General features: G+C 41.3%; 1 protein-coding gene and 1 long non-coding RNA gene across 3 annotated transcripts in view; both read left to right on the top strand.

Annotated features, from left to right (window-relative positions):
- Window positions 1-13,439, top strand: part of LOC138948851 (WD repeat-containing protein 47-like) — a 40,355-nt gene extending 26,916 nt beyond the window's left edge. For both annotated transcript variants that reach the window (XM_070320476.1, XM_070320475.1), the window contains exons 9-15: window positions 165-268; window positions 4,346-4,503; window positions 5,298-5,467; window positions 7,378-7,548; window positions 7,911-8,033; window positions 9,322-9,540; window positions 10,174-13,439. In XM_070320476.1, the coding sequence (XP_070176577.1) occupies window positions 165-268; window positions 4,346-4,503; window positions 5,298-5,467; window positions 7,378-7,548; window positions 7,911-8,033; window positions 9,322-9,540; window positions 10,174-10,328 (1,100 nt within the window). In that variant the 3' untranslated portion in view covers window positions 10,329-13,439. The remainder of the gene's footprint in view (window positions 1-164; window positions 269-4,345; window positions 4,504-5,297; window positions 5,468-7,377; window positions 7,549-7,910; window positions 8,034-9,321; window positions 9,541-10,173) is intronic.
- An 11-nt stretch (window positions 13,440-13,450) lies between these two features.
- Window positions 13,451-19,346, top strand: LOC138948852 (uncharacterized). Its single transcript, XR_011450102.1, has 2 exons — window positions 13,451-17,516; window positions 17,554-19,346. It is a non-coding gene; the product is annotated as an uncharacterized lncRNA (long non-coding RNA).
- Window positions 19,347-24,097: the final 4,751 nt, after the last annotated feature.

The following is a 24,097-nucleotide window of genomic DNA, read 5'->3' as shown; positions in this document are numbered from 1 at the left end:
TTTTGTCCCGGTCGTCTTCTTTCAATGAGAAGTTCAGCGAGAGTTTAGTAATCTAGGAACCAGTAGTAGTTCTTGTTTTGTAAAAGTTTTCTGTGGTTCTTGGAATTATAGATTCAGTAGCCTTGGAACCATTTTTGATATGCACATTTTTCTTTCATTTTCAGAGGTAAAACAAAATGGAATTATGTCGGACAGGGAAAAGGGAATGAACTCATCGCCAGGGCCGACACTCCCAACGATTCCTTCCGTCCGTATTGCACCTGACAAGGTATGAATGTGGGGCTTTCCATTCTGTCGTTACTGTGTTGTAGCAGGTATTTCAGCATAAACATATGCATGCTTTTCATTGTGGTTAGGTTCCGGCTTGCAGAAAACTGGTGTGTACACACATTATCGTTGACTGCTGCGTGTAAACTCTCATTGTCACATGCACACTTGTTCATGTACGTTCTCATGCATGTTTGTGTGAATACATTATTGACAAATGTGCTTGTGACTCATTTCCGCCCATTTGCACTCACACACGCGGGCACAGGCATGCATGTATGTATGCAGGCACGTACACACATACACACACACACACACACACACACACACACACACTAACACACACACACCAACACATGCGCACACACATGTACACACATGCACACACATTACATACACACACACACATTACACACATACCCCCCCCCCACACACACACACAGAGTAACCTAGTAGTTGCTACACTCAGAACCCTTAGTTCAGAATTAGCGCAGGCATATGTGCACTATTCAGTTAGCCTTAAAAGTCAAAAAGTTCACTCTTTAAAATGTTGTCAGCAACTGATACCAACTGAATACAATGCAGCCCCCCATAAAAAGACCTTAAACAAAAGCAGAAAATCAGGCCTCAAAATGGAGATATATATATACCTGTTGACCTTATGAACAGAAACGCTGACAAAGCAAGAAGTTAAACGGACGGGGGGGGGGGGGGGGGGGGGGGGGGGGGGAGGGGACAGGGTGGGGGTGGGGGGTTAAAAGGGGCGTTTCACTGCCGTACTCTCAATTATGAATCATGTTTTCCTTTAAGTCATCTGAGGAATTCTTTCAGACTGTTTATTCAAACTTTCTATTGATGGCTTTGTGTGTGTTTCCAATGTTGACAGACAAAACACCAGATCAGGTTGATTTTCAGTGAGGTTAGCTGGTGGGGGATATTATTCTTGAATATATATATATACTTATAGCTGGCTAGTTGAGCTTTAAAATTCCCATTCCCTTGGCTTTATGAGTGCTGGGTTCCCTTTGGCATAGTGCTGCCTGTCTGTGGGTGAGTGTGTATGTGTGTGGGATGTGTGTGTGTGTGTGTGTGGTAGAGAGAGAGATCAGAAAGGGAGGGGACAGGGTGGGGGTGGGGGGTTAAAAGGGGCGTTTCACTGCCGTACTCTCAATTATGAATCATGTTTTCCTTTAAGTCATCTGAGGAATTCTTTCAGACTGTTTATTCAAACTTCAAACTTTCTATTGATGGCTTTGTGTGTGTTTCCAATGTTGACAGACAAAACACCAGATCAGGTTGATTTTCAGTGAGGTTAGCTGGTGGGGGATATTATTCTTGAATATATATATATACTTATAGCTGGCTAGTTGAGCTTTAAAATTCCCATTCCCTTGGCTTTATGAGTGCTGGGTTCCCTTTGGCATAGTGCTGCCTGTCTGTGTGTGAGTGTGTATGTGTGTGGGATGTGTGTGTTTGTCTGTGTGGTAGAGAGAGAGAGAGAGATCAGAAAGAGAGGGAACTATAAGTTTGTGTGTGTGTGGGGAGGGTGTCTTTGTCTGTTGGAGAGAGATATATAGTCTTTGCCATTAAAAATGTGACAAACGATCGACGGAGGTTTTTATGTTACTGGTTATAGCAAGCACCTGTGGTTTAGACTTCGTCAAAAACAAAAACATTACTGCACGGAAAACTCATGCAAGAAGACACATAAAACACGTGGCGTTTCATTGAGTACAAAATTGAAACGAAACAGCTGGAGTTATGAATGGGTTATAGTGTCGAGAACTGCACGTGTTTTCCATTATCGGTACTTACAGCTTCAAATCAACACAAGTTGTGGCCGAAGCAACCGACAGTGGTATTGACAGTAATAAAGGTCACGGGTTTTTAGTGAATGAAACGTTTTACTGAATTAAACGCCACGTGTTATACGCGTCTTCTGACATGAGTTTTCCGTGCACTGTTTTGTTTTTGACGATGTCTAAACCACAGGTGCTTGCTATAACAAGTAACATAAAAATCGCCGTAGATCGTTTGTCGCGTTTTTAATGGCAAAGGCTATATTTATGTATAGAGAGAGATCAGAAAGGAGAGAGAGAGCTAGTTTGGGTGTGTTGTGTGTGATTGCTTTATTTCCCTACCATTACCCTTTCAAGCAAATTTCCTGGCTAAATGCAGAGGAGCAGGTTTGGTTGGTTTTCTTGTTTAACACTGCCCCCCCCCCCCCCCCCCCCCCCCCCCCCCCTCCCCCTCCCTCCTCTGCGCTTTTACTGCTCAGACAAATAAACAGGCACATGGCACATGTAACAGAGTACAAAATTGCTACGTGACACCTGACAGGTTCCACCGTACTTACCTGGATCTTCAGAATACAAAAGGCTGTCTTCACATGGCCTGCGCACTCTCACACTCTCTTTACTAACCTGGCCTTATTGAGTTTGATGTTTGTCACCATTCATTCAAGATTTTTTCCCATACAAGAGTTTTTCCCATTCAAGAGTTTTCCCTATGACTAACCCATGACCATGTTGACTTCTGTTTCTGGGTTATGGTACATGTATGTGTTTCTCAGGCCAAGTTCAGTTTGAATATTTGGATTATTCAGTGACTGCGTAGTACATGTATAAACTTCATCCACGGTGAACGTTGGAGAAGAAGTTCAGTTTGAATATTTGGATTATTCAGTGACTGCGTAGTACATGTATAAACTTCATCCACGGTGAACGTTGGAGAAGAAGTTCAGTTTGACTATTTGGATTATTCAGTGACTGCGTAGTACATGTATAAACTTAATCCACGGTGAACGTTGGAGAAGAAGTTCAGTTTGAATATTTGGATTATTCAGTGACTGCGTAGTACATGTATAAACTTCATCCACGGTGAACGTTGGAGAAGAAGTTCAGTTTGAATATTTGGATTATTCAGTGACTGCGTAGTACATGTATAAACTTAATCCACGGTGAACGTTGGAGAAGAAAGTTTATTGGGTCCTGACTGTGTGTAATATCGTTTATCCATGGTTGCTTGTGCATAGCTTGTGAACAGCAATGGATCAAGAGTGATCTTTGAACGCTGAAAAGAAGCCCTATTCTTCATCGCTAAGTAGACACGTGTGTGCCGACATTGTAAGAATTTGTTCAGTGAATTGTGGAGTAGGACCTGACTTTAGCAATGGAAGAGAAAGTGGTTTATGTGAAAGAAAAGATTTCACCAGCAGAGGCAAAAAGTCTCTTGACATGGGCAGAGCTTTTGAACGTAGGTTGACTTCATTTTAGCGTATAGTAGCTTTGAATCTCTGGTACGGTATCAGCTTGGGTGCATTTTAGGCCTGCTAACCCACCGCTTTATTGCCAAGATATTTTATAAATCATGGGCAAGGTTTATGCTTTTCTCCTGCTTTTTAGTGCTCCTTGATAGTAGTAGTAGTATATCCTGTATTTGGTGATAATTTCATATTTTTGAGACTTGTTTGTGTGTGGCTCGGTGTTTAAAAGAGAACATGCTCTTGTTCACACATCTGCCTATCTCTCCTATTCTGTCTGTCACTCCTTTCTCTTCGTTTCTTTCTCTCTCTCCCCCCCCCCCTCTCACCCCCCCCCCCCTCTCGCCCCCCCCCCCCCCCCCTCTCACCCCCCCCATCCCCACCCTCTTTATGAAGTCTTTTGATTACAGATGTGAACACATTAGGCTCTGGTAAATAAAGTAACGTGATTTTGTTGTTGTTTCTTTTCTTTATGTTCTTACATTTTATTGTTTACCTATGATTGATATTTTAGCAGCTTTACATTTCATGGCTGTAGGTTAAGAACTTTCTGAATAATTGGGTGGGGAAAGGGAGAAGTGTTGCGCATAACACTTCTTGTAACTTTGGCCTTTTTAATGCTAACTAGTTTTTTTGCTTAAATTTGACATGGCTTATTATAGGACAGCAGTTGAAAAGAAGCTTACATTCTTTTGCAATTAAAACTTGATCTCTTTGCGCTTAGGCTCACACTAGTTTTCACTATGCATAACATTCAGATTGACAGAGCATTACAAAGTGTTTCAATTAGAAAACAAAACTACACACTGTTTTCAGGGGAGCGGAGGTAAACCTCGCTTTGTGCCTGTGACGTCACTGGAGGATGTCCAGGCGATTCGCACTGTCGCTTTCCATCCCACGGGAAACTTCTACGCAGTGGGAAGCAACTCTAAAACACTCCGCATCTGCTCCTTCCCACACATTAGTAACCTCAGGTCAGTTGGATGTCATTTGTTTTTGAATGTTACTGTTATCTTTGTGGGAATGCTGTATATTTACAGTACCCCCAATCCCGCTAACTACCCCATCCCACCCCCATCCCCTTTTTTTATTACCCCCAAATCAGGGAAAATTAGGTATATATATATATGCAGTCTTATATCGCGCGCGTATCTCCAGACTCGGACTCAAGGTGCAGGGGTCTATTTATGCCGTGTGAGATCGAATTTTTTACACAATACATCACGCATTCACATCAACCAGCAAATCGCAGCCATTTCGGCGCATATTCTACTTTTCACGGCCTATTATTCCAAGTCACACGGGTATTTTGGTGGACATTTTTTTATCTATGCCTATACAATTTTGCCAGGAAAGACCCTTTTGTCAATCGTGGGATCTTTAACGTGCACACCCCAAAAGATACACAAAAACCATAATGAGGATTTCATTTTGAGGATGAAAGTCATTTGTTCATTTCAATGCTATACTCTCAGGTGCTATTGGAGACCAATGTTACATAGAATTCTCACTTACTGTTATTCAACTAATGACAGAATTTAAAACCTTAAATTCCTGTGCCAAAAAAGTTGTTTCTTAAATTGAAAAAATGTAGGTTTAAACAAGGTTTTATTCAATTAAACATGATACAATAATAAAAACGAGAAACAATAGGGACACGAACTCAAGCGAAGGCTTATATTACGTGAGTCCTGTTGTTTTACAAATTCATAAAGCTTGGTGAAGTGTCACCTCAGTGGGATTTGAACCCCTAACCCTGTGTCTCCAGGGAGGATCACGTGACCCACGAGGGCAGCGTGGTGCACAAGCACATGAAGCACCACAAGGGCTCCATCTACTGCTCGGCATGGAACCCCACGGGGGACCTCCTGGCCACCGGATCCAACGACAAAACCATCCGCCTGACTCGCTTCAACTGCGACACGCTTTCCACGGAAGGTATGTGTTGGTGGATGTTGGATTTGCAATACAGTTACCTTTTTAAGAGAGGCAGACAAGAGAATTTTACATACATTTAAGATTTTCCTTCAATTTTAAAGCCCTGGCTGAAGGGTTTCTCAGATTTTGGGTTTTCAAGATCAGAACAGCCGGAACCGCCTTTTGGGACCTTCCAAAATCTTTTAAAAATCAGGTCTTACAAGGGAGGGAGTCATAAACTGGAGGTCAAGGTCAAGAGGCTATGACTAGAACACCTGAGAAAGAAGGGTCTTAAAAAGGAGGAAGTCTTAAATTGGGGGGTCTTTAAAGGGCGGGAGGGGCGGGGATGTAGCTCAGTCGGTAGCGCGCTGAATTTGTATCCAGTTGGCCGCTGTCAGCGTGAGTTCGTCCCCACGTTCGGCGAGAGATTTATTTCTCAGAGACTCATTTCATTTCTCATTTCTCATTACTTTATTGTCCCATCGCTGGGAAATTCGGGTCGCTTCCTCCCAGTGGAAAGCTAGCAGCAACGGAGTCGCACTACCCAGGTGTCTGCGTGTTTAGGTGTATTCAGCCACCTGCACTTATGGCAGTATGACCAAGGTCTTTTACGTGCCATTGTGATGACACGGGGGTGGGACATGGCTTCCGTCTCTGGGTCTGCACATAAAGTTGACCCGTGTCCGTCCCGGCCCGAATTCGAACCTGCGACCTTTCGATCACAAGTCCAGTGCTCTACCAACTGAGCTACCGGGCCCCCAAGGCAACTTTGTGTGCAGACTCTCCTCGGTGTCCGAACACCCCCCGTGTGTACACGCAAGCACAAGACCAAGTGCGCACGAAAAAGATCCTGTAATCCATGTCAGAGTTCGGTGGGTTATAGAAACACGAAAATACCCAGCATGCTTCCTCCGAAAGCGGCGTATGGCTGCCTAAATGGCGGGGTAAAAATGGTCATACACGTAAAAGCCGTGGGAGTTTCAGCCCATGAACGAAGAAACAAATAAAGGGCAGGTTCCTCTGTACTTGAATAGTAAACCACAGCCAGCTCACTATTAGTCATTTATACCGGCACGGTTGGCCTAGTGGTAAGGCGTCCGCCCCGTGATCGGGAGGTCGTGGGTTCCAACCCCGGCCGGGTCATACCTAAGACTTTAAAATTGGCAATCTAGTGGCTGCTCCGCCTGGCGTCTGGTATTATGGGGTTAGTGCTAGGACTGGTTGGTCCTTTGTCAGAATAATGTGACTGGGTGAGACATGAAGCCTGTGCTGCGACTTCTGTCTTGTGTGTGGCGCACGTTATATGTCAAAGCAGCACCGCCCTGATATGGCCCTTCGTGGTCGGCTGGGCGTTAAGCAAACAAACAAACAAACAAAAAAATTAGTAATTTCAGTGAAAATGAACATTGCAGATTCTGATGTCTAAAAAGGGTGATGATTGTGTGCCAGTGATTTGGAATCTATCAGATTGTACATGTTGATCGACATCATCTTGCACAACACTCCAGTGAGTCACATGATCAGCTTCCAGCCAAAGTGACTGATCATTCAGGGATGCTGCTAACGGTATCGAATAATATTCTCTAGTCCCTAATAGGCAAAGTACCTGTGGGACATGAAGCATCATTTATTGATTGATGCTGCAAACAACTATTTGATTCGTCAAATTTGCTGATATGGCAATAACACTTTCTGCAATGTTAAGGCATAGTTTGGTGTCAACATTCCTCTCACTTCAAAGAGTGTTTGGCAGCTCTGCCAAAATGATTGCAATTTGAAAGAAAGTTTGGCATTTAGCCGACTAACAGAGCCAAACGACATCCCTGATTATTTTGAATGTTCACGCATCAGTGACTGGTGACCCTCTTTGTGAACAGAGAAAAGAAAGGACAGCTAGGGGATCCTTCAAAACCTCTTTCATTCTGCTGCAGGTCCAGGTATGGAGCTGTCGTTCCACGATGGCACAGTGCGTGACGTGGTCTTCATGCAGGATATGACCAATCAGATGTCTCTGCTGATCAGCGGCGGGGCGGGCGACTGCAAGATCTACGCCTCGGACTGCCAGACGGGAACTCCCATCAGAGCTCTGGCCGGCCACAGTGGTCAGTGTTTCTGTCTTGTTTGACCGTTATGTTGGAGTTTTGAATGCTTGTTAGCTAGAGAGGCAGGGTGGGGTGGGGGTACCTGAGATATGGGTGTGCTGGCAATAAGAGAGATGGAGAAGAGAGAGTGTGTGTGCGTTTGTGTGTGTGTGTGTGTGTGTGAGAGAGTGTGTGTCTGTGTCTGTGTGTGTGTATGAGTGAAAGTGTGTGCTGCAAGAGAGATATTTTTCAGGAAACAAAATTCACAAAAATGAAAATACAATGACTCTTTGAAGAATTTTGTATAAAGCTGGGAGCATTTGAATTCTGACTTGATATTTTCCAGCGCTTGATAGTCAATAATTTTAATTTTCTTCTTGCAGGCTATGTCTACTCGCTGCACACGTGGGGGGGGTGTATGTTTGTCAGCGGGTCTCAGGACAAGACGGCCAGATTCTGGGACCTGCGTGCCTCCACCGCCATCACTGTGGTTCCAAGCCCTTCGGGTGAGTCCTTTATGTTGTGCACAAACTTTGATTGTGATGGTCAGTTGTGTTCCTGGTCTAAGCTGAAGTGAATGCCATTTTACTTGGCAGAAAAGAAACTTTCCACTCTTCGGGCATGGGAATTGTCCGCGAAATCGCGGATTTCCGCGAAAAGGAAATTACGTTTCAGCGAAAATAAAAAATTGTCCACGGGGAAAAAAGAAAGGTAAATTAAATTATATGTATACTACCGTCTCTCTATCCATTATTTGCTTACACGAGAACTCTCAAAATATTGGTCTAAAATGTTGAAATTCGTGGTCCCCCCAACGGGGCTCTGCCCCTGTACCCCGCCGGGGCCTAGGCGTCCCCTGGACCTCAGCCTATTTTCAGAGTTTTTTCTATATTGGAATTCCCATGCCTGACTCTTATCTGTACTAAGTGGCCTCTTAAGTTTTAAGCGCAGGTAAGCTAAACTACAAGAACAACAACAATTGTCATCATTTTCACGAGTTTTCATTCATAGCCAGCTGGGTAACAAAAACAATGTTTATATGTGACAAATCGAGAAAATGAATGGGTTTTGAGCTTCAGATGAAATGAGGATTTTCAGAGTAAAAGCCAATCAGGCTGTTTATTTTATATATGGAACCATTGCGGCTTTGGATTCGTGTTTCCGAGTACAACGACTGTAAACATTCACTCTCAAAGACCTAATCCATGTTGAAAATTACTGGGACGAATTATGGTCAATTTGCCAAAGTCTCATAACACTTGAAAGAAAAGGTACATGCTAAAAATTGACTTACCTGGCAAATATGATGGCAGCTCTGTACATATTTTAGACTCAAAGAACAGCGACACACAGTTTAAATTTGACGTCACATACAAATATGACGCGATCTTCGAACTTTTGACACTTTTTGGGGCACTGCATGAATTGCATTTTAAAAGTTAGGCTCCCTGTCGGTGATTGTACCTAAATAACAATCTTTTTTTTTTCTTCTTTTTTTGTAATCATTGTCTTTCCCTGATAAGCTGTTCGCAGATTTACAGTTACAGAAAAGAAGAGACGGCAGGGCATGATCACAAAAGTGATGTTGCAGAAAGTGGCAAAAACATGCTTCTTCTATTGAATTGACACTGTTAGCCCAACTAGACTTTCAACTTTGGTTAACTGTGTCGCATGGTTGGCCAAAAGGGGGGGGGGGGGATGAGTGAACAAGGTCCAGTCATTCGGATTATGCGCTGTTTTTCAAAATCAAATTCATAAATCCATTTCAACGATGACGTGCTTGTCACTTTGCAGGGAGTCCTTTCGCCTCAGTCTGCGTTGACCCGTCAGGTCGCCTGATGGCATCGGGACACGAGGACGGCGTCGTGATGCTCTACGATATTCGAGGGGCAAAGGTCGTGCAGAGTTTCACGCCCCACACCGGAGAGTGTCGCTCGGCTCGTTTCTCCAGGAACGCTTACTACCTGCTGACTGTAGCTTACGACAACAAGATCGTGCTCACCGATCTGCACGGTGAGCCAGTCGAGGGAGGAAGATGGCTCCTACTCCTAGTTGGGCGAGAGTACGGAGGTTGGGGTGGGGTGGGGTGGGGTGGAGGCAGGAGTGTGGTAGTGGGTAGGGGGGATGTGTGTGGTGGGGTGGGGTTTCGGGGTAAAGGAAAAGGGATAGAGTGTGTAGGGCAGGGGATTGGGAGGTTAATAAGGGGACCGGGTATGATATGTGCTAAAGAAAGTCTTTATACAACATGTATGAACAGATATTTACAGCTGTTCTTTTGTGATGTGTTTGCCCATTCATTGTGTTAAATGAAATGCGATGCTCCAAGAGTGGAATCCATGGTTCTTGGAGCAGTGAGTAAACAGTAAACAACTACGAGTGCTTGATGCCCAATACATTTTGTAAGATTTTTTTGTCAAGCACTGTGCACTGAAGTATAGTTTTACATATTTTATGGATTTCATTTACAAGCGTACAGTTGCATGTATGAGGATAGAACTGCTTCAACATGGCCTCCCTACAAACCAAAGACCTCTGTCTTTTGTAAAGTGACTGCATTTTCGACATCCTCATACTCTTGACCATGATTTTTCACCAATTTTTTTTCTTCTCCATATACTCACACTCTTTTCCTCTCTTTTCTGGCAGGTGACCTGTTGCGACCTTTACCCAGTGTGGTGGTGGGGGAACACAAGGACAAGGTGATCCAAGGTCGCTGGCATCCCAACCACCTGGCTTTCGTCACCACAAGCGCTGATCGCAGTGCCGTCTGCTGGGCCCTCCCTGCTGTCAACGACCAGTGATCACATGACCTATCGGATGTGGAAAAAATCACATGACGTCCTTCTTCTACTTCTTCCTCATTCACTTGTTTGAAACATCCACTCCTGTTGTGGGTACAAATGCCGCTGTCTACTGCAGGGCCGCCAGGTTGCATCACATGACCTATAGGATCTGGAGAAACGTTTCATCGTCTACTTCTGTGGATTTTACAAATGCCGCCGTCTTCTTCAGAGCCGCGCGGTTGCATCACATGACCTGGAGAAACGTTTCATCGTCAAGAGGATGGGATGAACTCTTCTCACCCTTTTCGTGACAAAGCCTCATTGTCAGAGGCTGGTTGATTTCGTTCTGGTCAGCCATGAGGCGATAGTGTGCAACAGTAGTGTCCCAAACTTTGCATCATCTGCCTTCATTTTGAATTTTCTTCTGAGAAAATGTTTGATGAGGTAGGATTAAGCGAGATGGGTATCAAAGATATCTGTGAATCTGAGGGCATTTGTTCCTTATAGTTCTAAAAGTATCTTAGTCAACGTGGCAGCTCTGGCTAGCAAAACACAGCAAAGGAGAGCCACAATGTCTTGATACTCCTTTGGGGAGTGCTGAGTCTGGAGGTTCGGGGAGGAATTGGGGTTCCATGCATGTTTCGGATCCTTCAGTGTCACATCTGTCTCTTGCAAGGAATAGTAGAGTGGTGTTCACAATGCGAGGCCCCTTTCATGAGAGAACACCTCCCAAGAAAGGACACCTTCTGTTGTCCCTTTGCCTGTTCACGTGACCAAAATATATCTGTCAGTGAAGGCACACGTTAAGCTAGTCACAAGGCTTGTCCTTGGATCATCACAGTTACCACTGTAGTATACTTTGGCACGTCAACCTTTAAACCTCCACCACAGTCTCTAGAGTCGCATCAAGTGCACAAGCGCACGTCGCTTCAAGCCTTTCGATGTCTGTGGCAAAATGAAGCAAGGATGAAAGTTCCCATCCGAGAATCAGGAATTCTTGATGTAAGAAATGATTTCCTGATTTTTTTTCTTCTGATTTTCAAACCATTTGATGGTGTTGAAGTCATGGAGCGAAACTTATAAAAGTCTGAGCTTTCAGTCGTCTCCAGGCAGATTTCCTTATTTCGAACATTTTCGACTTTTCGTTCTTCAAGGAAGTGAAAAAGAAAAGAAATCCTAATAGAGATAACCTGACACTTGATTTGTGGCTGTCTCTGAATGCCCATTTCAGGGTAGTTGTCAACAAACATAATGGCTTATATAACTTTATCTTGCTTGCGAAACGGCTGTGAAAAGAGGGACAATTGTATCACTGACATAGAAAATGCATAATCACTGTTTATTGATAAGATAGTAAAAAGATATATCCACTTGTTTGCACCTATTTGTAAATATGTGTGTGACACTAAAATTAATTCTGTCCGAGACAGTAAAACTCTTCCTCTTTCACATTGCTGAACTTCCCTGGCTGTACCAGTTGTTTGAAATGTATTGTCTCTCAACGCTTCACGCTCTATTGGCCAGGTAGCTCTTGGTCTACTTATTCAGCGTTCAAACGGTCGCATCTCTCATTGTCTGAGGCCTGCTGGTGTTGTGAACTGTCAAGTTTGGGGCAGGTCTTCGAGAGTTCCTCATATGTAGTTGTAATTATATATGGGATATTACTTCATTACCTCATTAAATTACAGCTAAATCGAATTCATCATCTAACATGGAAGAAAATTCAGTATTAAGTTGAACAATTTCAAAGACATTCCTTGATTTAATTAAGAGGTTGTTTGTGAACACTCTTTAAGGGTTTAAAGTTAAAAGTGGGTTGGATCTTTGCGGAAACAATTAAGGACTTGTGGTACAAAGCTGGTATGTCAACTCTTGGTGCTTTTTGGGTGACAAATTATGTGTTTATCCTAACTGGACATTTTGCTGCTGACCTTTTTTTTTTATTTATTTTTTTTTTAAGTTTCTGGGAAAACTAGCAGAAAGCAACTTGAAACAAAACCAATGGTCAGCGATTTATGCAAATGAAGGGATCAGGGTTGTGAAAGAAATGCCTGCACCTCTGCATAAACTTGACATCGTGTGTGTACACAAGATGAATCTGTATGCACCTACCCAGTGAGAGAAATGTGAATATTTATTGAACATTCACGCTTGCTTCGCTTCTGCACCATTTTGACATTCTGTTATCATTGTAGGTACAGTGGAACCCCCTTGTAAGACCTAGCAAAAAAATCTGAGCAAATCCGGTTTTATAAGGGAGGGAATCTTTAAATTGAGGTAAAAGTTGCAGATTAGTTATGAAGAGAAAAGCTGAGGAAGCAAGGTGTGGGGAGAGGGGTGGTGGTGGGAGGGTGTATGTGTGTGTGAGGGACTCAGGACTAAGGAATATTTATTCTAGGCCTCAGCCCATAAATAGGGTGGTATGATACACCATAACAAAGAGAAATTCCTATGAAAATATTCGGCGCACAGGCATACTTGATACTGGGTTAATCACATATGCATGCATCTGTGGGGTGCAGGGATGTCGTTAGGCGTCGGACATCGGACATAGACCGATTAAGAGGCTCAACTGTCTGATTCACATAGCCGCATAGCGGTCAGATGTCCGATCGTTTTGAACTGAGCACTGGCATTGTCCGATAAGAACTCAATTCCTTCGGACAGCACGATATTCGTTAATGTGCCTTTCAAGATACGCATTTTCAAAAAGCGATTAAGCACTCTCGCGTACAGGTGCACTAAAGTTGTGCAGTGCGGATCTTGCGTTTGGGTGACACCCGTCTGCAGCACATTAAAGTTAGGAGTATGGGAGACTACTCCAACTGACCAAGTCTTTCATCTGCTTTTGCTTTCAGTTCGAGACATTTTGACGAAGCACACTGAGTTATGCCACCGAAAAATAAAAATAAAGCCTGCCAAAGTTCAACAAAAGCTGAACACGTTTTGCTATTCAACGGCATCCTGTGCTACATTAGGGTCAAAAACAGGGGGGAACACAGCGAGCGTCATTCTTGAAAATGAAAAAATTCTGACGTCCTATTGAAATTTCTGAAAGCGGTCAAATGTCCTATTGATGTTGAAGAGCTAGGACATTTGTCCTATAGGTATGAATTTGTAGCAACATCCGTGGGGGGGGGGGGGGGGGGTGAGTGTGCTTAAATTAGAGGGTCTTAGGGGGGGGATTCAGGTGTACATAGTAGGTTTGAAATGTACAGTACTTTGTACAGTGTACCACTTTCAAGCTTTCGTTTTCATATTGAAAACAAATCACTGTTTAAAGCAGTTCAATCAAATAGCCTTCAGAATGATGATGGTAACTATGGTCTTGCGGACATGAAAAGGCCACATGTATATATATTTGCATGGTTTTCTCTGCGATGTTGTATTGCTTGAACCAAATATATACTGCAACCTGCATTTTCTCATTGTTTTGCTTTCTGATGCTTTGGCTGTGTACATAATAGAATTGAGCCAGAGAGTGAGATACAGTTCTCTGCCTATTGTCTTTTGAATGACATATATATATATATATATATATATATATATATATATATATAGAATGACGTCAAGAGCGAGAATGCATAGAAATTATACATGAGCAAGGGAGATCATCCTTTACTCTGTGTGTGTCTCCACCGCCTACATTCCAACTAGTGGAATTTTGAAAGCAGGGAGCACACTAGAGGTAATGGAAGAGGTGGGGGGTGGGGGTAAGAATTAGATCTAGAAAGAACTCTTCACAGACAGCCTACTGGAGAATCAAACCCTTTCGGAGCCGATTGCAACACTGAACAAGAATAACCCGAGGAGAGTTCCACAACCTCAATGGATTGGGAATTCCCCGTATATATATACGCACTTAAGGAGATAACTTTTGGGCTATCTTTTCAATGACATGCAAGTAGTTTAATGTGTATTTTCTGAGTCTAATGTGCTTATTTATTTCAGAAGTGTGTATCTAATCACAGGTTTGGTTTAGTACATGTCTGTCAAACGGATCGTAAATGTATTTATTTATGATCAGCTTTGTTATTGGCTCTGCTGTCTTCTTTTTTTTTTGCATGGAAGATGTTGAGAACTGTATTAGTAATGTTAATTTCAAGTGGACACATATTTTATTTTGTCATGCTCACTTAAAATAAGTTGGTGTCTGTACACTAATTTTATTTTTGCATGTGTGTCAGATTGGTATTGGAACCTTTTCTGTATTTTTCCCCAAAAAATGTGTTGCGAACTGTATTAGTAATATGTTGATTTCAGGTGGACGCATATTGTATTTTGTTATGCTCATTGCAAATGTTAAATAATCAAGAGTATTTGAATAATCAGCTGGTGTAAGTATTCTGTTGTGATCCCCTTGACCTCTCGTATTCTGGGAGATGAGAAATTTTGCTGGAGCTAAAACGAGAATTTTGTTTTGGCAATCACTTTTATGATCCTGAAAGAAGTGTATTGCTCCATTGCATATTTTGTCCTTGATTATTTGTGTGCATTTTTCTCTCTGTTTTATTGTTTTGTTGTGATTGCTAACAGTATACACTGCCCTTAGGGAAATTTGTTTCGGATTGACTTAAATGTATTAACTTGACTTAATGTATTAGGAAAGTGTTGTGCTGACATGTACAAACAAATTATGATTGATTATAAGGATAATCAGATAGTCTTATTTGTGTTGTTTGTTTTCACATCAGTTGAAGCTTTGTGTACGTTATTTGGACTAAATCTGCATCATTTCCTGTACAATTTGTGCCTGAAGGGGATGAAATATTCTGAAGAAATATCTAGTCATCGTGAGTTAGAATGTGTGGCCATTTTGTGTGTTTCATCTATTAAAACACAGGTGCTGTGCTTCTTCTTGATCACCTTGATTCGGTTGCCCAGACTCATTGAATTTTTGCAACTTTTTTTTCTGAAGAAGCATGACATTACACAAAGGCTCAGTGCATTCTACAAAATACTTAGGACTAACAGTAAGACTGAAATCATTTTCAAATTAAATTTTGGACTCACTGAGCGAACCAGACATGTTGAGGATTTGGCTGATTCTTGATCCTTGTCAAGTGTCAAGGTTGATTCTGGGTAAACAAACCAAAGAAAGTGGACATTTCCATTTTCTGAAGAAATAAATGTAATAAAGAATTTCGAAATTGAGTGAATTGTATAGTTTATATTGACCCTGATTGTCTGCCAAGGTCACATTAGTGCAGACCTGGGAACCCATACGATTTTGCTGTATTTTGTATGCTTAATTGTCTAGAATACGATCAGTACGGTCAGTTGAACAAAAATACGATGAGACAAATTCCTAGACTTCTTTTCCTCACAAGCGCATCTCGAAGCAGATCCAGTATTTTGACATATGATTACAGTTTTTGTCAGTGAACATAAAAAGAAGCATTTTTTAAAAATATATTGCCTATTGATGAACTTAATTAACGGTGCGACGGACGCGTGCAAAGCATTTTGAATCATGGATGTTCAAATGCTGTGTGGAGAACGTTCCTTTTTCTGAAAATACACCAAGTTTGTTTGAGAATATTCTAAATGCATAACAGGGGTTCCCAGGTCTGTCAGTGCCACTCCGCTCCCACTGCAAAGGGGTGTCAAAAAGAGTGTTGATTGCGTGTTTGTTCTTCTTCTTTATTTTTAAAAACTTGTTTTCATGGTTTTGTATTTGTGACATTTTGTTAAAGGCTGGTTGGGTCTGTGAAGCTGAATTAAGATAATCAGACAAGGACTGCACTCGTGATTCACTGAGGTGTTTTGCATTGCTTTTCAGCTTTGTTTCTGTTTAAAAATAACTGTCTTAGAATTTTGGTGTCTTGAGTTGTGAATGTTGGTGATTTAATTGTTTTGAAGTATGTAGTGTCTACGATGGGTGATATATATGTTGATTGTGTTCGGTCTTGTTTAGTTTTTGTAGAGTATTTGTTTTGTTGAGTATGCCATGACAATTTACCCCCCCATTTACATTGGTTCGTAAAAAACAAACTGGAGGAATGCCAACTTGTGTCATTTCATTCCTAATACCTCAGAGTAAAAATGATAACTTCTGTATATTTGGTTACATGTGATTCTCTTTTTTTCGTTTCTGTTGGCTGATTATTCGGGGTCAGGGGATTATGTTGTTCTCTCTTGTCTCATCTTCTTTCAATCCTTTTACTGTGAAAAATGAACAAAACGCTCGTCAATGCTTTTGGATATTAACCAGACCCTAAGCTTTCAACTATGAGGCAAAAGGCTCACGCAGTATAATATGCAAGTCAAAGTTACCACTACAATACTTTAGAGAAAATTGTTTTTTTAAAGAAAAGTTTGTTCAGTCTGTTTCAATTCAGTCTTTCAAAGGAGGGTATGATGATACCCCCCGCGGGTTAGGGGGAAGAATTTACCCGATGCTCCCCAGCATGTCGTAAGAGGCGACTAACGGATTCTGTTTCTCTTTTTACCCTTGTTAAGTGTTTCTTGTATAGAATATAGTCAATTTTTGTACAGATTTTAGTCAAGCAGTATGTAAGAAATGTTAAGTCCTTTGTACTGGAAACTTGCATTCTCCCAGTAAGGTCATATATTGTACTACGTTGCAAGCCCCTGGAGCAATGTTTTGATTAGTGCTTTTGTGAACAAGAAACAATTGACAAGTGGCTCTATCCCATCTCCTCCCTTTCCCCGTCGCGATATAACCTTGAACGGTTGAAAACGACGTTAAACACCAAATAAAGAAAGAAAGAAAGAAAGAAATGATACCTCTCGTCCCACTCGCTTCACTCACCAAATCTTACCTGTAAGAAATTGTGTACTGCCTTCCTTTCAGTACCAGTGAGGATTTTGAAATCCGATGTCTAATAGCTGTAATACATGTATATGAATAAAGGTGTAATAGAAACTGGCGTTCTCTATCGCATTTGACTGAAAATGGCACAGGGTATTTGTGAAATGGTGAATGATTTTCAGATTCTGGTAGAAAAAGTGTTGTGGTGTTGTGACAAGGATACTGGTTGCCAAGCCCTGCAAGAAAAAAAAGTGTGTATTATGTACATGTAGGTGAAATGTAGGGAAACAAGAATTTATTTCAACGGGCACTTTCCAGGATGGAATATCAAAGGGAAGTAAGCTATCTGAATATAGGCAGGAACAACAAAGGGAAGTAAGCAATCTTTTATAGACAGGAATAACAAAGGGAAGTAAGCTATCTGAATATAGGCAGGAACAACAAAAGGAAGTAAGCAATCTTTTATAGACAGGAATAACAAAGGGAAGTAAGCAATTTCAATGTAGACACAAATAACAAAGGGAAGTAAGCGATCTCAATGTAGACACAAATAACAAAGGGAAGTAAGCGATCTCAATGTAGACATAAATAACAAAGGGAAGTAAGCGATCTCAATGTAGACATAAATAACGAAGGGAAGTAAGCGATCTCAATGTAGACATAAATAACAAAGGGAAGTAAGCGATTTCAATGTAGACATAAATAACAAAGGGAAGTAAGCAATTTCAATGTAGACAGGAATAACAAAGGGAAGTAAGCAATTTCAATGTAGACACAAATAACAAAGGGAAGTAAGCGATCTCAATGTAGACAACAGCAAGTGAGAGCTACCTGGAACCCGTGTATCAGAGGGAATAAGATGTATGGACATGAACATTTTAGCCACCTACATCTTCTGCAAATTTACACTTTACAATAAGACTGTGTTTAATGCGATATCAAACTTGGTAGATGTGTGGTGTAGGTGGGTTGGATGGAATAGGAAGATTAGTAAGAAACAGTAAGGTCTGTCATGTATTAGCAGAACGTCTTATCAGCTGCAGTGTTGTATTTTGAAAGTGTATTACTGTCTTCTTTGGTATCTGTGTTTGAGAACCATTAGGTTCCGTATCTATAGTTTACCACATTTTTGTCAGTAAATGTGATAACAGTTCATGAGAGAGAAAAACTTATGCTAGTATTTCAGAATCCGCCCATCTCTCAGATTTGTTGAATTTTGTAGTTGTAACTTCTTTTTTAATTGTGTTCAGTTTATGTATTTTTTTCACTAAACACAATCTCAGCGCTCGCTTTTCTGTGATAACATGCATTTTGTGTGTCTATGTGTTCCTGCATTTTGCTTGGTAGATCTGGAGATCCTCGGTTTATTTTTGAAATCTGACAGCTACTCAGTATCTGAGAAATCTGACTCAACTCATATATTGTAACACACACACACACACACACACACACACACAGCACAACCCACAACACAACACACACCAACACACACACAACACACACCAACACAACACAACACACACCAACACAATCCAACGCAACCGCACACACACAATGACACAACACTGCACCTACTCCTCATAAAGCATGTACACTATGTTCGTGTTGTATACGATACTCCTATGCACTTCCTTTTGAAGTGTAGCAGTGTGGAGAAAGAATTTCTTAATGTTTTTTCCCCTATGTATTCTAAGTAAACACGGAACATGTAATACCATAAATATTTTCTCAACTTTTTACTTTATTTTATTTTAATTTTTTTAAACATTTTTTCAAAGTAATTAAATAGTTGTTTTCAATTCAATATATTGTTTTCCTTTCAATAAGGACATTTATTGCTTTTATTTTTTTTGCCTTTTTTTTATTATGACTTATTAATTAGGGCTCCCAGTTATGAGCAAATTTGTGGATATCCCCAAAAATGTAAAATGAGAAATTATGTGCTCAGATTTGCATCAGATTGTACCTTTTTGAATGTAAAGTTAAAAAATATTCTCCCCTGCCCTATTTTCATAGGATTTGTTTTTTATTGTTTCCTTAGTAGGAGCCCTGATTCTTTATTGTTGTATGTTTGTTTCCAAGTGCCAATATCAATTAAGGTAGATGTAGACGTCATTTGCTTACCACCTCACTTTCGCTATGTTTATTGTGGTCACATTAGAACGGTTTGAGTTGCCAGTGGCTTCTTTGACTGCATCAACAGCTCGATTTGATCTGAAGGATATACATAGAATAAAGGCTTGAAACAAGTTCACAGTTGACATTCGCGGTGTGTGCTAATGTGTTTGCGTTTATGAAGTATGCGAAAGAGTCAAAGAGAGACAGAGTGTGTGGGTAGACAGAGTGTGTCTGTGTGTCTGTGTGTGTTTGTGTTTGTGAAAGAGAAAGAGAGGCAGGTTGGCAGAGAGTGTGCCAGACAGACAGACAGACATAACTATATTACACCACGGTTTACAAAAACCGTGAAACACAACCTATTTCTATTTTGGGGGACACAAACACGGTACCGGGAAATCAGACACGGTACGGGGAAATCAGGGCAATTTGCCCCCGCCATTACCACGATAATCACGCCAGTTACCCAGTCTTGGTAAACCCCAGCCCCGCAACCGAGCCAGCTAATTGCTCTGACTGCAAACTGCGATACAATGAAACCCCTCTTTGAAGACCAGCTAGGTACCCCCCCCCCCCCTGATATTTAGCCCCCCCCCCCCCCCCGATATTTAGCCCCCCCCCCCCGATATTTAGCCCCCCCCCCCTCCCCTTTAAGACTTTATCATTTCGGAATTTTTACCTATATGAAATATGTCAATTTCAGACTCCCTCTTTATTAAGACACACATTTCTCAGATGTTTGTGAAGGTCTTTAAAGCTTCATGTGGCTGCGAGCTGCTGAAATCAGATGGACATTTCGCTTATTACTGATAGTGTTGCTATGGCGTGTCCATCCAAACTACAAATGAATCCATGATGTGAACACTAGTATAATAGCCATACCTCGGTTTCCATGGTGACCTAAGGTGACCACCGTCCAGCAGATGGTTTCTTCTTCTTCTTCTTCTTCGTTTGTGGGCTAAAACTCTCACTTACACTCGTGGTTTTTTTTTTACGTGTATGACCGTTTTTACCCGCCATTTAGGCAGTCATACGCCGCTTTCGGAGGAAGCATGCTGGGTGTTTTTGTGTTTCTATAACACACCGAACTCTGACATGGATTACAGGATCTTTTCTGTGCGCACTTGGTCTTGAGCTTGCGTGTACACACGAAGGGGGATTGCAGGTTTGCACATAAGTTGACTCTGGAGATCGGAAAAATCTCCACACTTAACCCACCTGGCGGCCGCGACCGGGATTTGAACCCTCGACCTTCCGATTAAGAGGCCGACGTCTTACCACCCCGCCACAGCGCCCGTCTGCAGATGGTTTCTAACATGGTAACCATATTGGAGCTGGTGGTGAGTCCAGCTTTTTTCTTCTGTTCATTACATTTAGTCAAGTTTTGACTAAATGTTTTAACATAGAGGGGGAATCGAGACGAGGGTCGTGGTGTATGTGTGTGTGTGTGTGTGTGTGTGTGTGTGTGTGTGTGTGTGTGTGTGTGTAGAGCGATTCAGACTAAACTACTGGACCGATCTTTCTGAAATTTGACATGAGAGTTCCTGGGAATGATATCCCCGGATGTTTTTTTCTTTTTTGCGATAAATGTCTTTGATGACGTCATATCCGGCTTTTTGTAAAAGTTGAGGCGGCACTGTCACACCCTCATTTTTCAATCAAATTGATTGAAATTTTGGCCAAGCAATCTTCGACAAAGGCCGGACTTCGGTATTGCATTTCAGCTTGGTGGCTTAAAAATTAATGAATGACTTTGGTCATTAAAAATCTGAAAATTGTAAAAAAAAAAAAAAACCATTTTTATAAAACCATCCAAATTTACGTTCATCTTATTCTTCATCATTTTCTGATTCCAAAAACATATAAATATGTTAATTTGGATTACAAACAAGCTCTGAAAATTAAAAAAATTAAAAATTATGATCAAAATTAAATTTTCAAAATCGTTTCAAAAACTATTTCATCTTATTCCTTGTCGGTTCCTGATTCCAAAAACATATAGATATGATATGTTTGGATTAAAAACACACTCAGAAAGTTAAAACGAAGAGAGGTAGGGGAAGGGCTCCTAATATGGACCGGCTCCTAATATGGACCACCACCAACTAACGGCGCTAGAGCGCTCAAAAAAGTTTTATTCGCTGTATTCACCCTCTTTGGATAACTTGCACATGTCAAAACAGTTGCAGAAACACAAATCTCAAAACCGTTAGGCTTTTTCTCTTTTTTCACTTTTGGCAGCGTTCACTCTAAATTTGCCGCCTAAAACGGACTCGTTTCTGTCTACAGCCAAAGCTTTTATCAAACAGAAATGGCTATATATGACAGCTAATACCGTATTTGTTACATTTTAGCAGTGTTGACCCCGAGTTTCTACTGCAAACAAAAAATAATAGCAAAATCTCAAAGTATGTGCGAGTCCCCTAATATGGACCACCTTCAACAAATCGAAGAAAATAAAAGCTAAAGGCTATTTTCATTAATTCATTAAGAAGCTTGCTGGTAATAACCTATAACTAGCCCTCGAGATTTAAAAAAAATGCAACGAAAAGTCTTCTTTTCTTGGAAGTTGATACTTTCACTTATTTTCACTCTGTTTTTGATAAGCTTCTTTAGTTTCCTGGTGTGCTTCAAATAATGCTCTCATCAACCCGAAACAGATAAATCTAGAGCATATTTTAATTAGGCTGACTTGTACACTAAGTTGTATCATGTTATTTTGAAATATAGGGGGCTTTTTACAGTGATTCGTGAAGACCGCTTCACTGGTCCATATTAGGCGCCCAGGCTCCTAATATGGACCCTTTGTGATTTTTTCTGTATTTAATTTTTGCTGAATGTGTATCAAAGCTATTTTACTCTAATTAGGCCTAGCGGTTAACCTAAGAAAGAAGGACTACCAAACACAAAATGAAACTTCTTTGCACGAAAACAAGCTAGTTATCAGCAATAAACAAAAGGTGGTCCATATTAGGGGCCCTTCCCCTACAATAAAGCGTGCTATGAAGCACAGCGCAACCGCTGCCGCGCCAAACAGGCTCGTCACTTTCACTGCCTTTTGCACTAGCGGCGGACTACGTTCAGTTTCATTCTGTGAGTTCCACAGCTTGACTAAATGTAGTAATTTCGCCTTACGCGACTTGTTTTATTATTTGTTTGTTTAGAAATATTATAATGTCGCCAGCCGAAAACTGTTCCAAATAGGCCTAGCATCTTTGAGAGGATCACCCGCTCTTCAGCATCTGAGATCGAAAGTGAAAAATGTGTCCTTTTCACAGGAAAATGAAAATGAATTGGCAAAGCATTGCTATTTGATTTTTTTGTGTGGATTTTTTTAATTAAAAGCGAAAATGTCAAGGGAAAAGGCTAAACCAGAGACTTTTTTTTTTACCACACAGTAAGTAACTAAACTATCATCTTTGAGTCTTCGTAATTATTCCCGACAGTCTCTGGCTGTCTGTATCTCTCTCTGTCTCTGTCTCTGTCTCTTCGTTTTGGTGTGACCACTTCTCTAGGCTCCTTAACTCAGGTGCAAGCGACACTCAACCGTGTGAACAACCTGGACAGTTGCAAAACTTGGCCTTTGATTGTTTACTTGACTCTGAAATAACAGAAAGCGAGGTTCAAAGTGCACTCCGAAAACTGAAAAGTCGGAAAGCTGCAGGTCATGATATGGTCATAAATGAGTTCCTAAGGTCGACGGAGAGAGTAATTATTCCCTACCTTGTTAAACTTTTTAATGCAATTTTCAACAAGGGAGTCTTCCCGGAAGAGTGGACTAAGTCAGTCATAATACCTTTATACAAAAAAGGCGACCCAAACAATCCTGACAACTACAGAGGAATATCTTTACTGAGTACATCAAGCAAAGTGTTCACATCGGTTTTAAATGCTAGACTGACTGAATGGGCAGAAACCAATAGCGTTATCACTGACGCACAAGCCGGGTTTCGGCAAGGCTATTCGACCATCGATCACATATTTACACTGCATGGAATGATAGAAAAACAATTTTCTCGCAGCGCTAAATTGTATGTTGCTTTTGTAGATTTTTACAAAGCTTTTGACACAGTCAACCATACAATGCTTTGGACAGTACTCTCAAAGACAGGAGTTCAAGGTAAAATGCTTAACATGCTTCAGAGTATGTATGCTAGCATCAAGGCATGTGTGCGATGCATCAGCAGTGGAGACATTTCAGACTACTTCAGCAGCCTCCAGGGCTTAAAACAGGGTTGTATTTGCAGTCCAATTTTATTCACGTACTTTATAAACGAGTTAGCTAATGATGTCATGGCTAAAGGAAATCATGGTATTCAGCTTCTGCCAAACCAGATCGAAATCTTCTTAATGCTGTTCGCGGATGACCTGGCGTTGTTGTCCTCCACAGTATGGGGACTACAGAACCAGTTAAACCTTCTCTTCGAGTCCTCCCAAAGACTAGGACTAAAAGTAAACACTGAAAAGACCAAGGTGGTAGTTTTTCGCAAAGGTGGCCACCTGTCAGCAAGGGAAAAATGGACCTTGGGAAATGAGAAAGTGGAGGTTGTTGGAAAATACAAGTACCTGGGACTAAACTTTTCAACAATGCTAAGTTATAATATTGGTACTGAGGACTTCGTATGCAGGGCGAAGAAAGGCACTCTTGAAATTCTCAAGGCCCTTAAAACCAATGGGTGTCATTCGTGCGCTGTATTCTTTAAGTTGTTCGATACACAGATCGTTCCATCATTATTGTATGCAGCAGAAATATGGGGCCACCAGAACAATAAACAGATTGAGAAAGTCCACCTCTTTGCCTGTAAGTTGTTTATAAACGTACCCCCGTCGACCCCCAACGATACGATATACGGCGAGCTAGGAAGATATCCACTTTACGTTGAGGCTGCTGCAAAAT

Source organism: Littorina saxatilis, linkage group LG15 (assembly GCF_037325665.1).
Source record: "Littorina saxatilis isolate snail1 linkage group LG15, US_GU_Lsax_2.0, whole genome shotgun sequence".
In the NCBI taxonomy this organism is placed as follows: domain Eukaryota; kingdom Metazoa; phylum Mollusca; class Gastropoda; order Littorinimorpha; family Littorinidae; genus Littorina; species Littorina saxatilis.
The sequence above is the reverse complement of the archived record's forward strand: the minus strand, read 5'-3'. Positions and strand labels throughout refer to the sequence as shown.